The 18090-nt window shown below is 26.7% G+C and overlaps 4 protein-coding genes across 14 annotated transcripts in view; 2 read left to right on the forward strand and 2 right to left on the reverse strand.

The window, feature by feature from the left end:
- The window catches only part of LOC124954672 (histone-lysine N-methyltransferase SETMAR-like), a 22347-nt gene extending 14658 nt beyond the window's left edge, over positions 1-7689 (reverse strand). Inside the window, exons 1-2 of one of the 3 annotated variants that reach the window (XM_047507934.1) lie at positions 6008-7689; positions 4810-4988 (exon numbers count right to left, since the gene is read on the reverse strand). In XM_047507934.1, the coding sequence (XP_047363890.1) occupies positions 4810-4911 (102 nt within the window). In that variant the 5' untranslated portion in view covers positions 4912-4988; positions 6008-7689. Of the gene's footprint in view, positions 1-4809; positions 5106-6007 lie in introns of those variants that run through there. The other 2 variants (XR_007102610.1, XM_047507933.1) reach the window with 2 other exon arrangements.
- LOC124954667 (scavenger receptor class B member 1-like) overlaps positions 1-10819 on the forward strand; it is a 15053-nt gene extending 4234 nt beyond the window's left edge. The window contains exons 2-8 of one of the 2 annotated variants that reach the window (XM_047507921.1): positions 3313-3568; positions 3796-3937; positions 6602-6802; positions 7288-7512; positions 8364-8526; positions 9007-9251; positions 9507-10819. In XM_047507921.1, the coding sequence (XP_047363877.1) occupies positions 3313-3568; positions 3796-3937; positions 6602-6802; positions 7288-7512; positions 8364-8526; positions 9007-9251; positions 9507-9824 (1550 nt within the window). In that variant the 3' untranslated portion in view covers positions 9825-10819. The remainder of the gene's footprint in view (positions 1-3312; positions 3569-3795; positions 3938-6601; positions 6803-7287; positions 7513-8363; positions 8527-9006; positions 9252-9506) is intronic. The other variant, XM_047507923.1, reaches the window with a different exon arrangement.
- A 255-nt stretch (positions 10820-11074) lies between these two features.
- On the reverse strand, positions 11075-16583 carry LOC124954665 (ATP-dependent DNA helicase Q5). Of its 4 annotated transcripts, XM_047507919.1 has the most exons (14): positions 14739-16583; positions 14416-14540; positions 14169-14333; positions 13908-14084; positions 13650-13829; positions 13474-13579; positions 13277-13388; positions 12937-13164; positions 12645-12842; positions 12439-12559; positions 12288-12377; positions 11958-12140; positions 11570-11875; positions 11400-11471 (listed from the first exon to the last, which is right to left on the reverse strand). In XM_047507919.1, the coding sequence occupies exons 1-14, from the start codon at positions 14824-14826 to the stop codon at positions 11463-11465; spliced, it is 2088 nt and encodes a 695-aa protein (XP_047363875.1). In that variant the 5' UTR covers positions 14827-16583; the 3' UTR covers positions 11400-11462. The 4 variants fall into 4 exon arrangements, with proteins under 4 accessions (XP_047363873.1, XP_047363874.1, XP_047363876.1 ...); XM_047507917.1 differs by having other exon boundaries at positions 11075-11875; positions 14739-16582; XM_047507918.1 differs by having other exon boundaries at positions 11075-11875; positions 14723-16582.
- On the forward strand, positions 14873-17988 carry LOC124954669 (aldehyde dehydrogenase, mitochondrial). 5 transcript variants are annotated; one of them, XM_047507927.1, is made up of 3 exons: positions 14978-14996; positions 15514-15649; positions 16183-17988. In XM_047507927.1, exon 3 carries the CDS (start codon positions 16268-16270, stop codon positions 17798-17800), a length of 1533 nt encoding a protein of 510 aa, XP_047363883.1. In that variant the 5' UTR covers positions 14978-14996; positions 15514-15649; positions 16183-16267; the 3' UTR covers positions 17801-17988. The 5 variants fall into 5 exon arrangements, with proteins under 5 accessions (XP_047363886.1, XP_047363883.1, XP_047363884.1 ...); XM_047507928.1 differs by lacking the exon at positions 14978-14996 and adding an exon at positions 15106-15124; XM_047507930.1 differs by lacking the exon at positions 15514-15649 and having other exon boundaries at positions 14873-14996.
- The last annotated feature ends 102 nt before the right edge of the window (positions 17989-18090 follow it).

Raw genomic sequence — 18090 nt, forward strand, 5'->3', positions numbered from 1 at the left:
GTAAGATACTTCAACGTGACATATTTGAAATTTTATTACTTTTTCTATATTATATAATTACTTCATTTATAATTTCTCCTATCGATTCTATACTTCATTCGTTTAAAAAGATATAAATCAAAAGTTTCTTTCTATTTGATTATTATTGAAAAAATTCGATTAATTAGAAATATTATAACAAAATTGTTATATGTTTCGATAAATAAATAATTCATCAAAATGTTTATAATAAATATTTAATGATTTATAAAAAAGAGAAAAAATGTTTTTCATTTTCATTTCTTACACGGAGGAGTGGCTGCCATTCAAACTCGAAGATTATCTCGAAACTTTAACACTTTCACGTTTGATCATTGTCTTGATAGTTGTTGTAACTCGTAAAAGTCATCGAGATTGAAATTAACATTCCTTCTTAACTTTGAAACAAAGTACGAGTTATGCAAAAACTTATATATCACATTTTTATTACGTTTCTTTAAACGATTGCATAAAATAATAAGATAGTATTGTAACTTAGCTAAACGTAGAGAATAAGAAAAGAGAGAGAGAGAGAGAGAGAGAGAGAGAGAGAGAGAAAGAAAGAGAAAGAGAGAAAACTTTTCAATTGGACTTATTCGATTTGCGATGTCATTGCCGGAGTCGTTGACCTCGATGCAATAATATATCAATCGTAACGCAACAAGGAAATATAATAATAGAAAGAAACACGCACCACGAAGACACAAAAACCTATCGTATCTTTTGTTCTTGTGCAATGTCAAAACATAGATGAAAGAAGGATTCAAAAACTAAAATAAATAAATAAAGATTCGCAAAACGATTTGTTTGTAATCATGATTAAATTTATTTTCAATTTTTCTTAAAACGTAGGACAGTTCATACAATTTTATCGGATTTTATTTTTAAGCAAAATTTTCTCAGATTATTTTTATAATAAAAAATATGACTATGAATTGTCTTTTGTATCTTTTTTTTTCTTTTTTTTTTTTTCAAAAAAGAGAAACAAACGTAATATATTTTTATTGTTTTAAGAGATATCTTTCATTAGTAAATTCATTAATTAAATCGTGAAATAAATTGGAGCTACGTGTTATTAAATATTTATGATTATAATGTTTTTTTAACAACCCAATCAATTTCTGTTAGTCAAATTACATCATTTGTTATGTCATCGTATCATATTATTTCTAACGTGGAATTCGATAATTTTGAATAAAATTCGAATGTAATTTTGACTAGGAGATATATACGAGATAATAAATATCTAACGTAATAAAGAAAATTCAACTAAGGAAACGAAGGTAGAAATTACTAACTAGTAAATAATTATAAGTATCGGAAAATTCTAGTCCAATGGTAAGGTACGCTTTCTATCTGTATCTGGTTGTAAAGTTACGACGGTCGTGCTTTGATTACCAGCTGGAAAATTGTTACCACATCATTTAACAGGACCACACTTGTAAACGATCTTGCAATCGTTTGAAAGTAAAAAGAGGGCGAACATGTTTCTTTAAAAGGCGAAAAGTATTTGAGCCACATCATTCTCTTATTGATGGGTGACCTAATCGAAGAGTAATAGGATTCATCTTTTCGATCAAACGTACATGAAAAAATTGATTTTTATAGATACTCTCTCTCTCTCTCTCGCTCTTTCTCTCTCTCTCTCTCTCTATTTTTTTGTATCCAAGAAAAATATTTTGTTTTCAAAATCGATAATGTATTTATTTGATAATTATACTATAAATTCTTCACAAGTCCATTAAGAATAAATTTCCGATGGCGATATATCGGCATTACTATGCTGAATGATTTATAGCTCGATTATTTAACAGTTATACACGAGAATCGATTATTACGTAGTTTTCGAAATGTACGTAAATGATAAGAATAGTTTTTTCTTTCTTCCTATCTCTCTCTTTCTCTCTCTCTCTCTCTCTCTCTCTCTCTCTCTCTCTCCCTCTCTCTCTCTCTCTCTCTCTCTCTCTCTCTCTCTCTCTCTCTCTTTCTGTCTTCTTTACTCTTCTTCTTCTTCTTCTTTGAAGAAACGACTATTTATTATTGTCCTCACACACACACACACACAAAGATCATTGGCATCATCTAAAGAAGATAATGTCAGTGAAATAATGAGGTCGTAGAGAGACACTGGAACTTTAGTAGTTCCTTTCGACGTTCTCGCATCATTATTTTTAAATCATTTCTAATTTCGTTCGCGATAACTATTCGAGACGTTATTAATATCTATAGATATAAAATAAGTTCGAGGAAACTTCGCTCATTATTTCAAATTTTACCTAAGGTATCTAATTAATATCGAAACATAACGCTAATCATTCGATCCTAATTGATAAAATTAATGACAAAATATTACAGTATATATATATAATTTTTTTTCTTTTCTTTTTCCTTTTTCTTCTTTTCTCTTTTTTTTTCTTTTCTTTTTTTTTTCTTTTTTTCTTTTTGAGAAATTTATAATGGAAAAGATTTTTAAAATAAATTCATAAAATAATATTCAATTTCTTTTACTTACGAAAAAAAAAGAAAGATATAGCATTATCTTTTATAAACACAAAACTTGATTTCATCAGAATAAAAGACGAACAAAAATTAAAAAGTGAAAATAAAAGAAAAACCTTCCGAAAAATATATTCCATTATATTTCTGGTAAATTTTATCTTCTCTATAGCGTTAATAAACACACAATATATCAATTACGTGACATTATAATTAATCTCTCTCTCTCTCTCTCTCTCTCTCTCTCTCTCTCCCCCTCTTTCTATGATCCAGCTGATAACAACGATCATGATTCCGTAGAACACGATAGAACATTTCGCATTCAACTAGGGCAAAAGAAAAGAAAAAATTTTCAACGCGACTTCGTGATATTTCATAGACTTGACCGGTCATGGAAAGAGCAATAAGTTTAAACAGAATGTTTCTTTCATGCTCAGAGAAACATGAAGTTTTGTCGGTCTCAAAAATACATAAGAACGCCGTTCAAAAGTTTTTCACTTTGTTGCACTTTATTGCAACGATAAAGTTCACGTGAAACGCTTGTAGAGATCAAGTTAGAAATCACGAACGCTATACGATGAATAAAATAAATGTTCGATGAAAATCTAGGAGTAGAAAAAAAAAAGAAAAAAAAAGATATCTCTATAAAAAAACGACACGCCTAATCTTTGAATACTATTTAATATGATTTCTATAGCTAATTCTAACTATATATTATTCACGATACGAGAATAAAAAATTATCTTGTAAATCACGTTCCTCCTTCTCTTTTTTTTACTTTTTTCTTTTAATTCACAGATATTTTCATGCTAATGATGTTAGGATTAATTGGACTCGCCTCAGGCTTTTTAATTCTTATCTACAAACCATACGATATGCTCTTCCAATTTAAAGTCACATTTGGCGAAGGAGGAGAAATATTTGAATTCTGGAGAAAACCTGACGTGGATATTTTTTTGAAAGTTTACTTATTCAATATCACCAATCATGACGATTATTTAACTGGAAAGGATAGCAAACTCAATTTCCAGGAAATTGGACCTTACGTATACAGGTGAGTAAGAAGAAGTTAATTAGCACTTTTTCCTCTCTCGCTCTCTCTCTCTTTTTTTTTATTGATAAAAGACTAGCATACATAAATCTTTCCGTTCGATCTCAAAAAATATATCTGACCTTAAATATATGTGTATGCACAGATATATACATATTATGCATAGATATAGATAACGAGCTAAGCTACGTTGATTTCGTAGCAATGATATGTTAATTTTCGTAATTTAGGGAGCATATGGAACACGGCAACATCAAATTTAACAGCAATGGCACCGTATCCGTCACACCACTTCATCCTTTAATATATGTACCGGAAATGAGTAATGGTACTGAACAAGATATTCTCATCTTACCAAATATCGCACTTCTAGTGAGTATACAAATTTGTGTTCTTTTTCTTTTTTTTTCTTTTTCTTTTTTTTTTTTTTTTCTTTTTTATTCTCTATGATGTATCTTAATGAAATTATGAACAATATGCGAAAGAAATATACATCTTTGTATATGCATATGATACGTGATACAATGTGAAAAAATTTATGAGATTGCCTATTTAATTTTGAATATAATTCATAATCTGTCATTACAAGGCAAAGAAAGATATATCGAAAAGCACGAACATATGATATACTAAAATATTTTCGTATAATTTATAAAAATCATATAGATATACTGATCGTATTGTTTGCACGTAAAAAATTATTCCGTTCGCAATTAAAATATTTTTCCTTTATTTTACTTTTCCAACGTTTTCCGTATATAGAAACTCGTATAAACGTTAGCCTTGGCAATGTCGTAGACTCTCCATGTGATTGACCTTTCCTAGTCAGGCAGACTGAACGTGTAAATGCGTAGAAAGGATACATATATATATATATATATATATATATATATATATATATATATATATATATATATATATATATATAAAATAAAATAAAATAAAATAATATAAAACAAATATTAATTCCCTATCTTCGATCTTCTTGCGAATTAAATTTTTTTATAGAATCAACAAGAATAAAATACTGAATTCAATAATATCGAATCGATTTTAATGTTATGCTTAACACGCATTAAGATAATGATTATTCAGTCATTTCAGTTACAAACGCGACAATCAAACAGAGAGACAGACACATACAATAAATACTTCCCGAATTTTTATCTTCGATGAATCATCATCCAATAACGGCAAATCCTGCATATATATATGTTAATATAAAAGAACAAAGATAAAATTACCTTGGATCTTCGTTTACGAACAGCAAAACATTCTCGATCGTATTTACGAGCTTCGCACGTAACAGACGCTAACGTTCCACTTTCCTCCGACATTCTGCCCATCCCTTCTCCTTCTCCTTTTCTTCCTTCTCATCCTCCTTCCTCTCTTGGTTCTCTTCTTACTACTCCTTTCTACTTTCCTACGAAGAAATTACACGAATTAGTATGAGGTAATCTTAACGTGGTATTCTTACGAAAACCTTCAAGGAAAATATTTTAATGCTCGATGACATAAAAGTGTGAGAGAGAGAGAGAGAGAGAGAGAGAGAGAGAGAGAGAAAGAGAAAGAGAAAGAGAAATCTTTTTTCTTCAATTAATCGAAAAAAAATGCATGATTTTTAAATAAATGTCAACCGAAAGTAAAAGAAAAAGAAGAAGAAGAAAAAGAAACGGTAAATGTTAAACATTTTTTATATCACGATTATTGATAATGATACGAATCACATAAATTTCGTGTAAAAGTGATATCATAAATTAATATTTGTATGGAAAAAAAAGACATACGATTCAAATCGGATGATAGAAATTTAATTCATAACTATGGGTTACTTATCAATCATTATTTTGCAACGATTTTCATCGATGCCTATCGTTGACTAACTGTCGGTCAAAAACAAAATGCATATTAGATTTTATGACGAAATATTGCAGGTCATGCGTAGAAAAAGTAATTTCACGTATTGTGACATAGAGAAACAGCCAATCACTTTATTTCCTTTCGAAATCTTCTCGACAAATTTCATAAAAGTATGATCTATCATTAATATCATACGAACAATATCCCAAATTATACTTATCCTATTTATTTCTCTTCGGTTCAATGCAATTGCATAATAATAATTATAATAATAATTAAATGTTAATCGTCATGAAATGATAATATCAAATTGATCATATCAAAGATATATTTTCTTTTCCTTTTTCTCTTATTCTTTGATAATTATCTGATAAGTTAATTAATTTAATAAAAATAAAAGGAAATAATAAAGTCGAAAGAATTACGTAATTCATTTCGTGTCAATGAACTCTCTCTCTCTCTCTCTCTCTCTCTCTCTCTCTCTCTCTCTCTATATATATATATATATATATATATATATATATATATATATAAAATAAAATAAATGTCACCCGCTATTATACATATTATCAATGATATAACCCAAGTAATTCATTCACAAATCAAGAATCGTATTATATTAATAGGAAAAAAAATCATCTAACATAAATCATACGAGAGAAGATAAAAAATGAAATGATCGAAGATCATAGTTATATACGAGTTACATACTGTCATAATTAATGTTAGCTCTCGTTTTTCCTCTAATCGCTAATCTGTCATATAAAATGGAATAACATTATTTACAATACTTTGATACTAAGTCAAAGCAGAGATATAAACAGTGTGAGTATGTATGTATTCAAACAAGATAATACAAACAAGTCACGTAGCTCCATATGATCGTTGCTATGTGTATGTATGTACGTATATTTTTTTTTTCTTTCTTCTATACTTTGTTCCTTTTGTTTTCTTTATTGATTCATATCAGTCTTAGTTAAGTCGTTGTAAAGTGGAGATCATATTAGATCGATATATATATATATAAACAATATTTATTTTATTTTAATTAATTAACCTTAGGCATGCACACGGACAAATCAAGGACTTTCATTGGATAAATATCCAATATTCACGTATATAAATTATCGATATAATTTATATTTTAGAATATAGATATAAATTTGTAATTTCCAGAGTATAACCAATGTAATGAGAGAAGCAACATACTTGACAAGATGGGGTTTAAATGTGTTAGTCCATCAAACAGATTCAAAACCTTTGGTACCAATGACTGCTCGAGAATTCATGTTTGGTTACAAATCTACTCTGCTTACACTTGGAAATCAAGTTATGCCATCGTGGATCAAATTTGATAAACTCGGTCTTATCGATAGAGTAAGTTTGATATATGAATTATAGTTTATGTATTTAAGAGTTATAATATCGCATTGGTTTAATAAACTCTAATTATTGATTTATATGTACGTTTAAAAATTATAATATTATTTTAATATGCATTTAATACAGATATATATTAAACGTATTCAATGAAATATATCATACAGCCAAAAAATTTTATAATACTATAGATCATTTGTTCTTTTCCTTTTTCTTTTGTTCTTTTTCATAGTAACTTAGCTAACTAGCATGACGCATCGAAGTAAATGAACCTTCCCTTCCTAGCATCATGACAACTACTGTATAATAATAATATTCATATTTGTGTGTAATGATTTTTCAAGAACTCTATCATTTCATCGTTATAATCGTGACTTATATAATGGAAAATTTTTCATTGTCGCGACATCTCCATTTTTTTTTTTTCATTTTTTTTTTTTCTTTTTCCTTTTTTATTACTTCTTTTTTTCCTTTTTCTTCAGATGTATGACTTCGAAGGTGATTACGAGACTTTTTACACCGGTGAAAAGGACGTGAAAATGACTGGCTTGATCGATAAATATAACGGCAACGTTAATCTTCCCCACTGGAAAGGAAGATGTGCGAACATTCATGGTGCTAGTGATGGAACTAAATTTCCAACTTATATACAGCCCAACGATACTCTTCTTTTTTTTCGGAAAAGTCTTTGTCGTAGTGCCCACATGGTAAATTTAAATTATAGAATCGTTAATCCTTCTATAAAGCCATACTACATTTAAATCAGATACTTATATGTATATATATATATATATATATATATATATATACACGTTAAATTTTTAATTTATCATTAGAAAATTAATTGTTAATTCACATTCGATATTTTTTGTCTTCTTTTTATTTTTTTACGACTTTTTTTATGTCTTTTTTTGTCTTTTTTTATTTGTATATATATATATATATATATATATATATATATATATATATATACATACAAATATATATATATATATATAGTGATGTGAATTAATAATTAATTTTCTAACGATAAATTAAAAATATAATTATTAAAATATATTATTATTAATATAAAAATATATATTATACTAAATTATATACTATAATAATTATATTATTTACTATTTTATTAATAGATATTATTTATGCTAGTATTATTATAATTATTATTTTTTATACAAGTATAATTTAAAATATTACTATATCATAAATTAAAGTAATTATATACATATACTACATTATTCTGTAATAATTTTTTATATTATATTTTTAGTAGATTATTATTATTTTTATTACTATTATTATTATTATTATTATTATTATTATTATTATTATTATTATTATTATTATTATTATTATTACATCAATATAAATAATGTTATAACTTTCACATTATATAATTATACTAGTATGAATAATACTATTACTTTCACATTATATAATTTCTGTGTAATCATGAACCAAAAAATTAGGTTATAGAAGGTTAATATTATTTACTTTTACGTATTAACATATCATCGATAATGAAAATTAATTTTTGATGACATATATATTACAGACGCGAACCGATGAAAAAGTTATTAAAGGCTTATATGCTTACAAATATAATTTTATGGAAAACGAAATGGACAACGGTGTTTATAGAGAAGAAAACAAATGTTACTGTCGAGAAGGATATTGCTTACCACCAGGTTTAGTGGACGTAACCGCTTGTTATTACGGTAGGCTACATTTCTTTACGAAATATCTTCTTTTCCTTCTTTTTCTTCTTCTTCTTCTTCTTTCATCTTGATTTAAAAGTTTCGAACAAATCAATTACTTTCAATATTTCGTTTTTTTCTTTTTCTTATACAACGATTACATATTTTAAAACGTTACTTACATTACTAAAAAATGTGATATTAACGGTATAATGGATGTACGATAATCGACTATTATTTCATTAGAATTAAAAAAATTACACGTGCGTCTATCTTAACTATCTAATTTTCAAATTTTAATGTCAAAAAAAAAAAGAAAAAAAAAAACAAAATGAAAATGTTAAGGATAGTTATGAATTACTTTCTGACGTAATGAATCGATCGATTCGTTCATCTAGTTTTCTTTAAATGAAAGAATCTGTAAAGATTATGAAATCTTTTTTTTCTTTTTTTTTTTTTTTTTTTTTTCTTTAACCTGTATTTTATTTTATTTCTTTTCAGGTTTCCCAATAGCACTGTCCTATCCACATTTCTACAAATCTCATCCATCCCTTCTTGAGGCTGTAAACGGTTTAAAACCAGATCCAAAGAAACACGAATCTTATTTTTATATACAACCACAATCAGGCTTACCAGTTGATTTGGCTTTCCGTTTTCAAATTAATATGGCATTGCAGGATATTGGACATATGGCAAAAGTAGAAAAATTTTCTAACTTTGTTCTTCCACTTCTTTGGTTTGAAATCGTAAGTATCGATATATTGTTCGTTAAGCGATTGTTATAATCGTGAGATTAATTGCCAAAAAAATAAATCTGTAAAATAAATTAATAATTACACGATTACGACGACGCGAATATCAAAACTTACGGCGCGGCTTTTAAATTGACGACTGTTTGTTGCACCGTCTATAGGCTATATTTGGTACTAATCTTTTATCGAATATTTACGCGCTCTTTTACGAATCATATTATTCTCTCTTTCTTTTTTTTTTTCTTTTAGGGAATGTACGAATTACCAGCGAACAGAAACTCATTGTTTTACTTATATTTAAACATTTTACCAGTATTACAAGAAATCATTAAATACCTCATGTTCATTATTGGCTCAATTCTTTTTATTTGGAGCATTGTTAAAATACTTCTTTATCGTAAATTACTTCTTAAAAAAAGATTACAATTTTTTAACAATAGAAGGTCTTCCATGAAGATAAAAGAAACAGAAAGTTATTACAGTGCTTTACTTAATCATTCAGAGCACAAATTTACATCGGATATACTAGAAAATTTATCAACAATGAAGAACGAAATAAATGTTTGATAGTAAACATACGAGCCGTTCAAGACGTAGAAAGAGGCTAACGTCGTCAAGGACTATATACACACTCGTCGATCTAATATCCTTTCGTAAATACATTCAATATCCGAAAATGAAATATGATCGGCAAATAAGATATGAGTCTTCAATAATTCCAAATAAAACGATGTCATCCTCTCCTGCTCTTTTTTCTTACAACAAATAAAATGTCAAGAGGACAGAGAAATGAAAAATCGTATTATGTTTTAAATCAAGGTACTTCTTTTAATCGCCATTTTGTTTTTTTTCTCTTTATCTTTTGTACACAAAACATTGGTCAAAAATAATTCTAATTTTTAATTCAAAAGTCGAATCCTATTCAAATCAATCGATTTTTATATTCTTGTAAATTCTAATACGAATTTTTTAATTCGATTAATGATAATTGAATAACATTAAATAATTTTCGATTATTATATCAAAGAACGATAAATGGTAATTAAAGTGATTTTTATTGCAAAAGTAGTATTCCTACTTTAAAGTACGTATTATGAACATATTACATTTACATTTTTACATTTCGTTACTGTATAATAATTGCGATAAAGAAGTAAATATGTAAATATGTAAATAATATTATAAAGAAAGAAAGTTGACTTTTTCGTGAATGAAGTTAATAATAATTATTTGTGTACTTATTGCGTGTGAATAATAACACATGACATTTTGTATACGTAAATTAAGTATTTTTTAATAAAGTGTTATAGTTTATAGAAGATAGATAGAAGTCATATTTGTGAAATAAATGATTAAGAACGAACAAAAAATTAAATTATTGTTATGATATTATAGTTTTAGCGATAAATAATGTCCACTAACGATCTTGCCAATGAAATAACCTTAAAAACGTGGACAATAATAAGCACATGATTTTTATTTAAGATATTTATAAAAAATTCACATGTTACTCATCTATTATTTTTTTTTATTTTAAAAATATATTCAAAGTGAATCCTAAATAATGTTATTTTATTTATTATACTATATCATAATACATAGAATTAATGAATATGTCTTATATATGCAGTGACTGATAAATACAATCCTCCGTATAAATATACTTGTATAATTGTTATATACACATATATATATATATATATATATGTATATATATATGTATATATATATATATATATATGTATGTATACACATACATTTATAAGATAGATTATATATAAATAGATTACTTCTCTAATGATTTTATAGTTAGGATATTATTTTTTAGGACGGTAAAAATATTATCCATTATATTGTTTTTGTTTCTTTTAAGTTTTTCGAAAATTTCCATTTTTATTGAATTGTTTTTTATATTTAGATTTTCAGTTTTTTCTTTTCTTACTATAAGTATCGTCGAATGAATCATTAACTGAACGCTTATTTTTATCCTTACATACTTTAACCTCATTTATAAGCTTTTCATTATTGCTTAAAGTTTCTGATTTATTGTCTTTAGTCGTATCTTTACTGATGGAACTTCCACTAGTTAAAAGATATTCATAAATTTTTCTTTTTGCATTGACATTTTTATTAACTTTTTTCTTTTTAATACTTGTTTTGGGCACATTACACATTTTTTCCTTTGCAGTTTGAACATTGTTTTCATTAATCAACCTGGCTGAAACAAAAGCAACATCATGGTCTTTTATTCTTGTTTCTTTTTCTTCACGTACAGTCTTCATTGTTTTAATTTCATTGTTAATATAAGTTACATTATAATTTTTGGTCTCATCGTTTTCACTAACTTCCACTTGATTGCTATTTTTAATTTCTAAAGCTGTTTTGAATGCAATATCATGAGAACTATTGTTTGATTTGTCTTGTGAATACGACATAATTTTACATTGTTTATTTTTTTCATTTCTTTTAATATTATTATTTTTTAATTTATTTTGATCATCATTTACATTCGTAGGCACTGCTTTAGATGCTGTTGTTTGAACTTCACAATTAATATCATATTCTATTAATGCTTCATGTGTGGTATCATTATTAGTACACATTCGTATAGATGAAATCTGAATACAATATACATCTCTTATATAATACATATATGAAACCTTAATGATCTCGTTTATAGGATTAATACATTATACATACCAATTTAGATATATCAAATTTGTACTTGTTAAGAAGTCTTGTACTACAGAGCATATTGTATTCTAATTGATAAGCTATATTATGCATGTCTTTTTCTTGAAAATCTTTCCCAGATTTTTTACATACACATTTATAATTTTCATGTAAGACTGTTTTTAACTTATCATAAAAATGTTCTCGTAACTAGATAAAATTCAAAATAAAAATATTAATAAAAAAATTTGTCTATATACATACGCCCATACACATACAACTGTTGTAATATTACCGATACGTTACTTATTAATGAAATATTTTGTTTATTCAAGATATGATTAATAATTTACTTACCTGCACAGTCAAACCCTTTATTTTAATATCAGTACTCTCAGCTGCACGAACATTAGACCGCTTAGCATCTTCATTATTTCTTTTTCTCACCTAAAATAACATGAAATGAAAATGTTATCATATATATTTGCATATACTTAAATATATATACCTCTTCGTTACGATTGTTATTTCGGCGCAAAGCAAATTGCTTTTCAATTAATTCTTTAGTTTCCCGTTTAGCATCGGCAATTAATTTTTCTCTTGGAACGCAAGCTTCTTGACACTCGCTCCTACAAACGAATAAAAATTATAATAAATATATATATATATATATATATAGAAATATATTGATTTAAAATTTTATCCGGTACTCACATATCATCATATTTAGAAAATGCAAAACCATCTGCGTTACTCGAAGATTTCTTCGAATATCTATCCGGTCGTGACCGACACATTTCAAATTGTGATATTCTTGCTTCAACAATATTTTTATTTTTACATACGTCGCAACGATTTTTGCACGCAGGTGGACTATCTCCGAAGTATTTAGAAAATACACTATGTCGACATCTAAAGAAAAATGTTATTATAAATTAGATAAAAAATATTGTATTATTTAATTAAAATATATAAAATATGTTTAATTAATTTTTAAATACTTTACTTGGTCTTTAGACAATATGCAACACTTTTTTCAAAATTCTTCCATTGTACTTCTGCAAATTCTGTTCTTTTCTGAGAATGTTCTTCCTTTATTAGAAATGAAATAATTCCAAATTCTTCGTTAGAGAAATATACTCTGCAAAAGGCTGGATTACCATCTCTACCTGCTCTACCAGATTCTTGATAATATGCTGCAATATTTTGTGGAACTGTCCAATGTACCACAAATCTAATAATAACATTTATAAATTATTTAGATAATGCAATAATAATATAACATATGTATATATTATATATATACATATAAGCCATGGAAGATATTTGTAATAATTTGTATATACCTCACAGTTGGTTTATCAACACCCATTCCAAAACTGCATGTTGCTGCAATAACAGAAACTTCACCCACTGTCCATTTATTTTGAACTTCATTACGTTCTTGATTTTTTAAACCTATAAATAGAATGACCAATACTCATATATCATATACTTTATAATACTAAACAATTATTCATCTATTTTTATTATTTCTACTTGCCAGCATGATATGCCAATGTTGGAATATTAAACATATTTAATTTATTAGCTATAATTTCTGTTGCTTCTTTTTTTCTACAATAAATAATACCACAATTTCTCTTATCCTGTAAATATTACTTATTACATAAAAAATTAGTAAAAAGGAAAAAACGATATAAGAATTATTTTTATTACTTTTGGTAGAGAATCATTTAATGGACCAAGAGCTTCCACAATGAAATTTTTAAGATGATCAAATGGTTTATCTAATACTTCTAAAAACCATACGTCATAATAAAGATTAGGACGAAACACTGGAATTGAAAATTTTAGTATATTTTTCATGTTCAATGTCTTTAATATGTCAACTACTACCTGAAAAAATATTATAAACATAAATATATATACATATATTTATATATATAATAATTTGTCAAAGAAAAATATATATACCTCTTTTGCAGCTGTAGCAGTTAAAGCAATTATAGGAACATCAGGACAAAGTTTTTTAAATACACCTAATTGTCTGTAACTAGGTCTAAAATCATGACCCCATTGGCTTAAACAATGTGCTTCATCAACAATAAAATAAGATATAGCTTTAGCTTTTTGTAATTTAATTATAAGTTCCTATAATGTAAAAAAATATTAGAAATAAAATGACAATGATATAATTAAGGATTATGTAGAAATTTCATAAATATAACTACTTACTTGAAAATGCTTCTGCGCTCCCATTTCAGGTGTAACATATAATAATTTGATTTGCGGGGAATTTGATGATAATTCTTTCATTATTGCATTTCTATCTTTGGTAGTTGTATTTGAATTTAACGAAACGGCTTTAATTTTTTTATTAACTAAAAAATCCACTTGATTCTATATGAAATATTTTCTAATATAATTTAATTCATATTTAATAGTATCTTGTATCTAAATAATTTATAAAATTTTTATATACCTTCATGAGAGCTAACAATGGTGAAAATACAATTGCAACTTTATCTTTTTTCATTATAGATGGTAATTGAAAACAAAGCGACTTGCCTGATCCAGTGGGCATACAAACATAAACATCATGTTTACCTAAAATAATTAACTTAATAGTTATTTTTTTCTATCTACTAGATAAATATCTTTTTATATATTTTATATATATATATATATATATATATATAAAATATATACATATATTCATAATCTTCTTATAGTTATATATTTAATAAAATATTTGAAATTTAAAAAAAAACGAACTCATTTGTATTTACAATAGAAATATCCAACCTTCATAAATAGCACTGGTGGCACGTTTCTGTATATCACTTTTAAAGTCATCGTAACCAAATACAGACTTTAATACGCTTGACAACATTTTTGTTAATTATTACAATAGAATCAATATATAAAATAAATTAAATCCGTCCATCAATTTTCTCTCGAAGCATGTGCGACTTTAGCGACATATATGAATAAAATATGAACTACAAGTACAAACTGTGATATGGTTAAGAAAATCTGAATATCAGTTATTAAAATAAACAGGTAATCTCTGCTTTACAAAAACAATATATATATATATATTCTCTTGAATGTATATATATATACATTCAAAGATAATATGATAATCAGTAGTGGTGATATATACTTGTTTGTTCTGCAAATTTTGTGATGTATTATAATAGAAAATTTTTATTGTGAACAATGTCGTAAATATTATTTACGCCAATAATGATAATAATCTCTAACAATAGTCTTCTAATTGTTTACCAATTTTGATAAACAAGTCCTTATTTTAAAGAGGAAGATTTAATGTAGAATCATAATGTTCCATATATTTGAAAAAGCTTTTTATTTATGCACAAATTATTCTCGAAGAAATACCATTTTTTAACATGACATTTTTTTTCCAAAGAAAAAAATTTGAAAGAAGTGAATTTTTAAATTAAACTTTGCTCTCTCTCTCTCTCTCTCTCTCTCTTTCTCTCTCTCTCTCTCTCATTGTTGGTGTAAATCATTATAAAAACAAGGATGAAACTAATATTTAAAATTGTTATTTAAGAAGACGGATTTCAAATGGATTCAATCAATAGACTTAAACATAGAGATTCAGATAAAAATCAGATACAAAACCTATAAAGATACGAAAAACGAATAATACAATTATCGATTCTACCATAAGAATTAAATGAATAGAAGTAATTATGTTTTAAATATATTATTTTTTATTTTAATTTAAATAGTCATATAAAAAAAAGCGAGACATCTATTAACGATAAATATACATTCATTAAGAATGTACAGTCGACGAGTGTTAGGTGATCAATTTCTTTGACGATACAAGGTTATTTTTAATGCTTTCTTTTTAATTTCATATTCGACGTAAGAAGGTTATTTTTAATACTTCTTTTTTATTTTTTTAAATTTCTTTAATTTAACGAGAGAAATTTAAGAATAAATATATTATTTTCTTCGCCATCATTTTTATTATATCAATAATTACACAATTCGAATAATTAGTAATTCGTCTTATTTTCGAATCCGATTAAATCAATAATTTCATAAAAATTTAATTTAATAATATATAATATTTTTATGTCTCATATCTCAATGACGTTAGAGTTTACTCAAAAAATAATATAAAAATACAATTATATAAGTAATGATAAGCAACTATTTTCGTCATTATTAATCTCCGAATCATTGTGATTCACTTGATTTCTTATTGCAGTAACGACAGTAGAATTATTCGAGCGGTAAGGAACGTATCCGTTGGAAAACAGAGGAATTAAGAGGAAAACAGAGAGGATTAAAAAATGAATCGTTTAGTAAGTAAAATTCGTGCTTATCGATTATTTTCTACTGCAAGTCTTCCCGCACCAGAAACAAAACCACCGATTTTATATACCGGCATATTTGTCGACAATGAGTGGCACAAATCCAAATCTGGAAATACTTTTCCTACAATAAATCCTACTACTGGTGAAATTATTGCCGAAGTACAAGAAGGTGATGTAGCAGATATTGATTTTGCTGTACATGCTGCTAATAAAGCATTTAAATTGGGATCACCTTGGAGAACTATGGATGCTTCTCAAAGAGGACTTCTTTTAAATAGATTGGCAGATTTGGTAGAACGAGATCATAAGTATCTTGCTTCTTTAGAAACATTGGACAACGGTAAACCTTATTCAAATGCATATGCTTTCGATGTCCCGGGAGTAATTTCGACCTTAAGATATTATGCAGGATGGGCAGATAAAAATCATGGTAAGGTTATTCCTATTGATGGAAAGTTTTTTGCTTATACTAAACACGAGCCTGTTGGGGTATGTGGACAAATTATTCCTTGGAATTTTCCTATGGTAATGATGGCTTGGAAAATAGCACCAGCATTAGCTACTGGAAATGTTGTTGTTTTAAAACCGGCAGAGCAAACCCCATTAACTGCTTTGTATATCGCACAATTAGTAAAGGAAGCTGGTTTTCCCAAGGGTGTTGTAAATGTTGTACCAGGTTTTGGTAAAGCTGGAGCTGCATTAGTTGCGCACAATAATGTTGATAAAGTAGCTTTTACTGGCTCAACAGAAGTAGGAAAATTGATACAAGCAGGTGCAGCTAAAAGCAATTTAAAACGAACAACGTTAGAATTAGGTGGAAAGTCACCAAACATCATTCTCTCTGATGCTGATTTCAAACATGCAGTTGAAACAGCTCATTTTGGATTATTTTTCAATATGGGTCAATGCTGTTGTGCAGGTTCTAGAACATATGTAGATGAAAAAATTTATGATGAATTTGTAGAAAAAAGTGCTAAACGTGCTCAAATTAGAACAGTTGGTAATCCATTCGATGAAAATACTGAACAAGGTCCGCAAATAAATGAGGCCCAAATGAATAAGATAATTTCTATGATAAACACTGGAAAAGAGCAAGGTGCTAAATTAGTCACCGGTGGAAATCGTGTAGGTGAAAAAGGCTATTTTGTTGCACCAACTGTATTTGCGGATGTCACTGACGATATGACTATTGCCAAGGAAGAAATCTTTGGACCAGTTCAACAAATCTTAAAATTCAAAAATATGGATGAAGTCATAGAACGTGCTAATAATACTGATTATGGATTAGCTGCTGCTGTTTTTACGAAAGATATAGATAAAGCTAATTATTTGGTTCAAGGATTACGTGCTGGCACTGTATGGGTAAACACTTATAATACTATAAGTGTTCAAGCACCATTTGGTGGCTATAAAATGTCAGGCCATGGAAGAGAGCTTGGAGAATATGGTCTTGAAGCATATACAGAAGTTAAAACGGTTATAGTTAAAATAGATAAGAAAAACAGTTAATTCTTCCTCTATACTTTATCGTATATATTATTACTATATATTAAATAATATTAAGTATATTAATATATATTTTTTTATTTTAATATATAATAAATAATAAAATATTTAAAAGATAAGCTTCCATTTAACACGATTTAGCACAATATAATATAAAAAAGATTGTTTGAATAAAAATTTGATAAAACATCTTAAAAGAATTATAAAAATTTTTTTAATTTTTAATAATTTAATAATTCTTCCTATTAACCTAAAACCTGCCTATTTAAATTTATTTTAATTACTCCAAATAT

This window comes from Vespa velutina, chromosome 16 (assembly GCF_912470025.1).
Source record: "Vespa velutina chromosome 16, iVesVel2.1, whole genome shotgun sequence".
NCBI classification, from domain to species: Eukaryota; Metazoa; Arthropoda; class Insecta; order Hymenoptera; family Vespidae; genus Vespa; species Vespa velutina.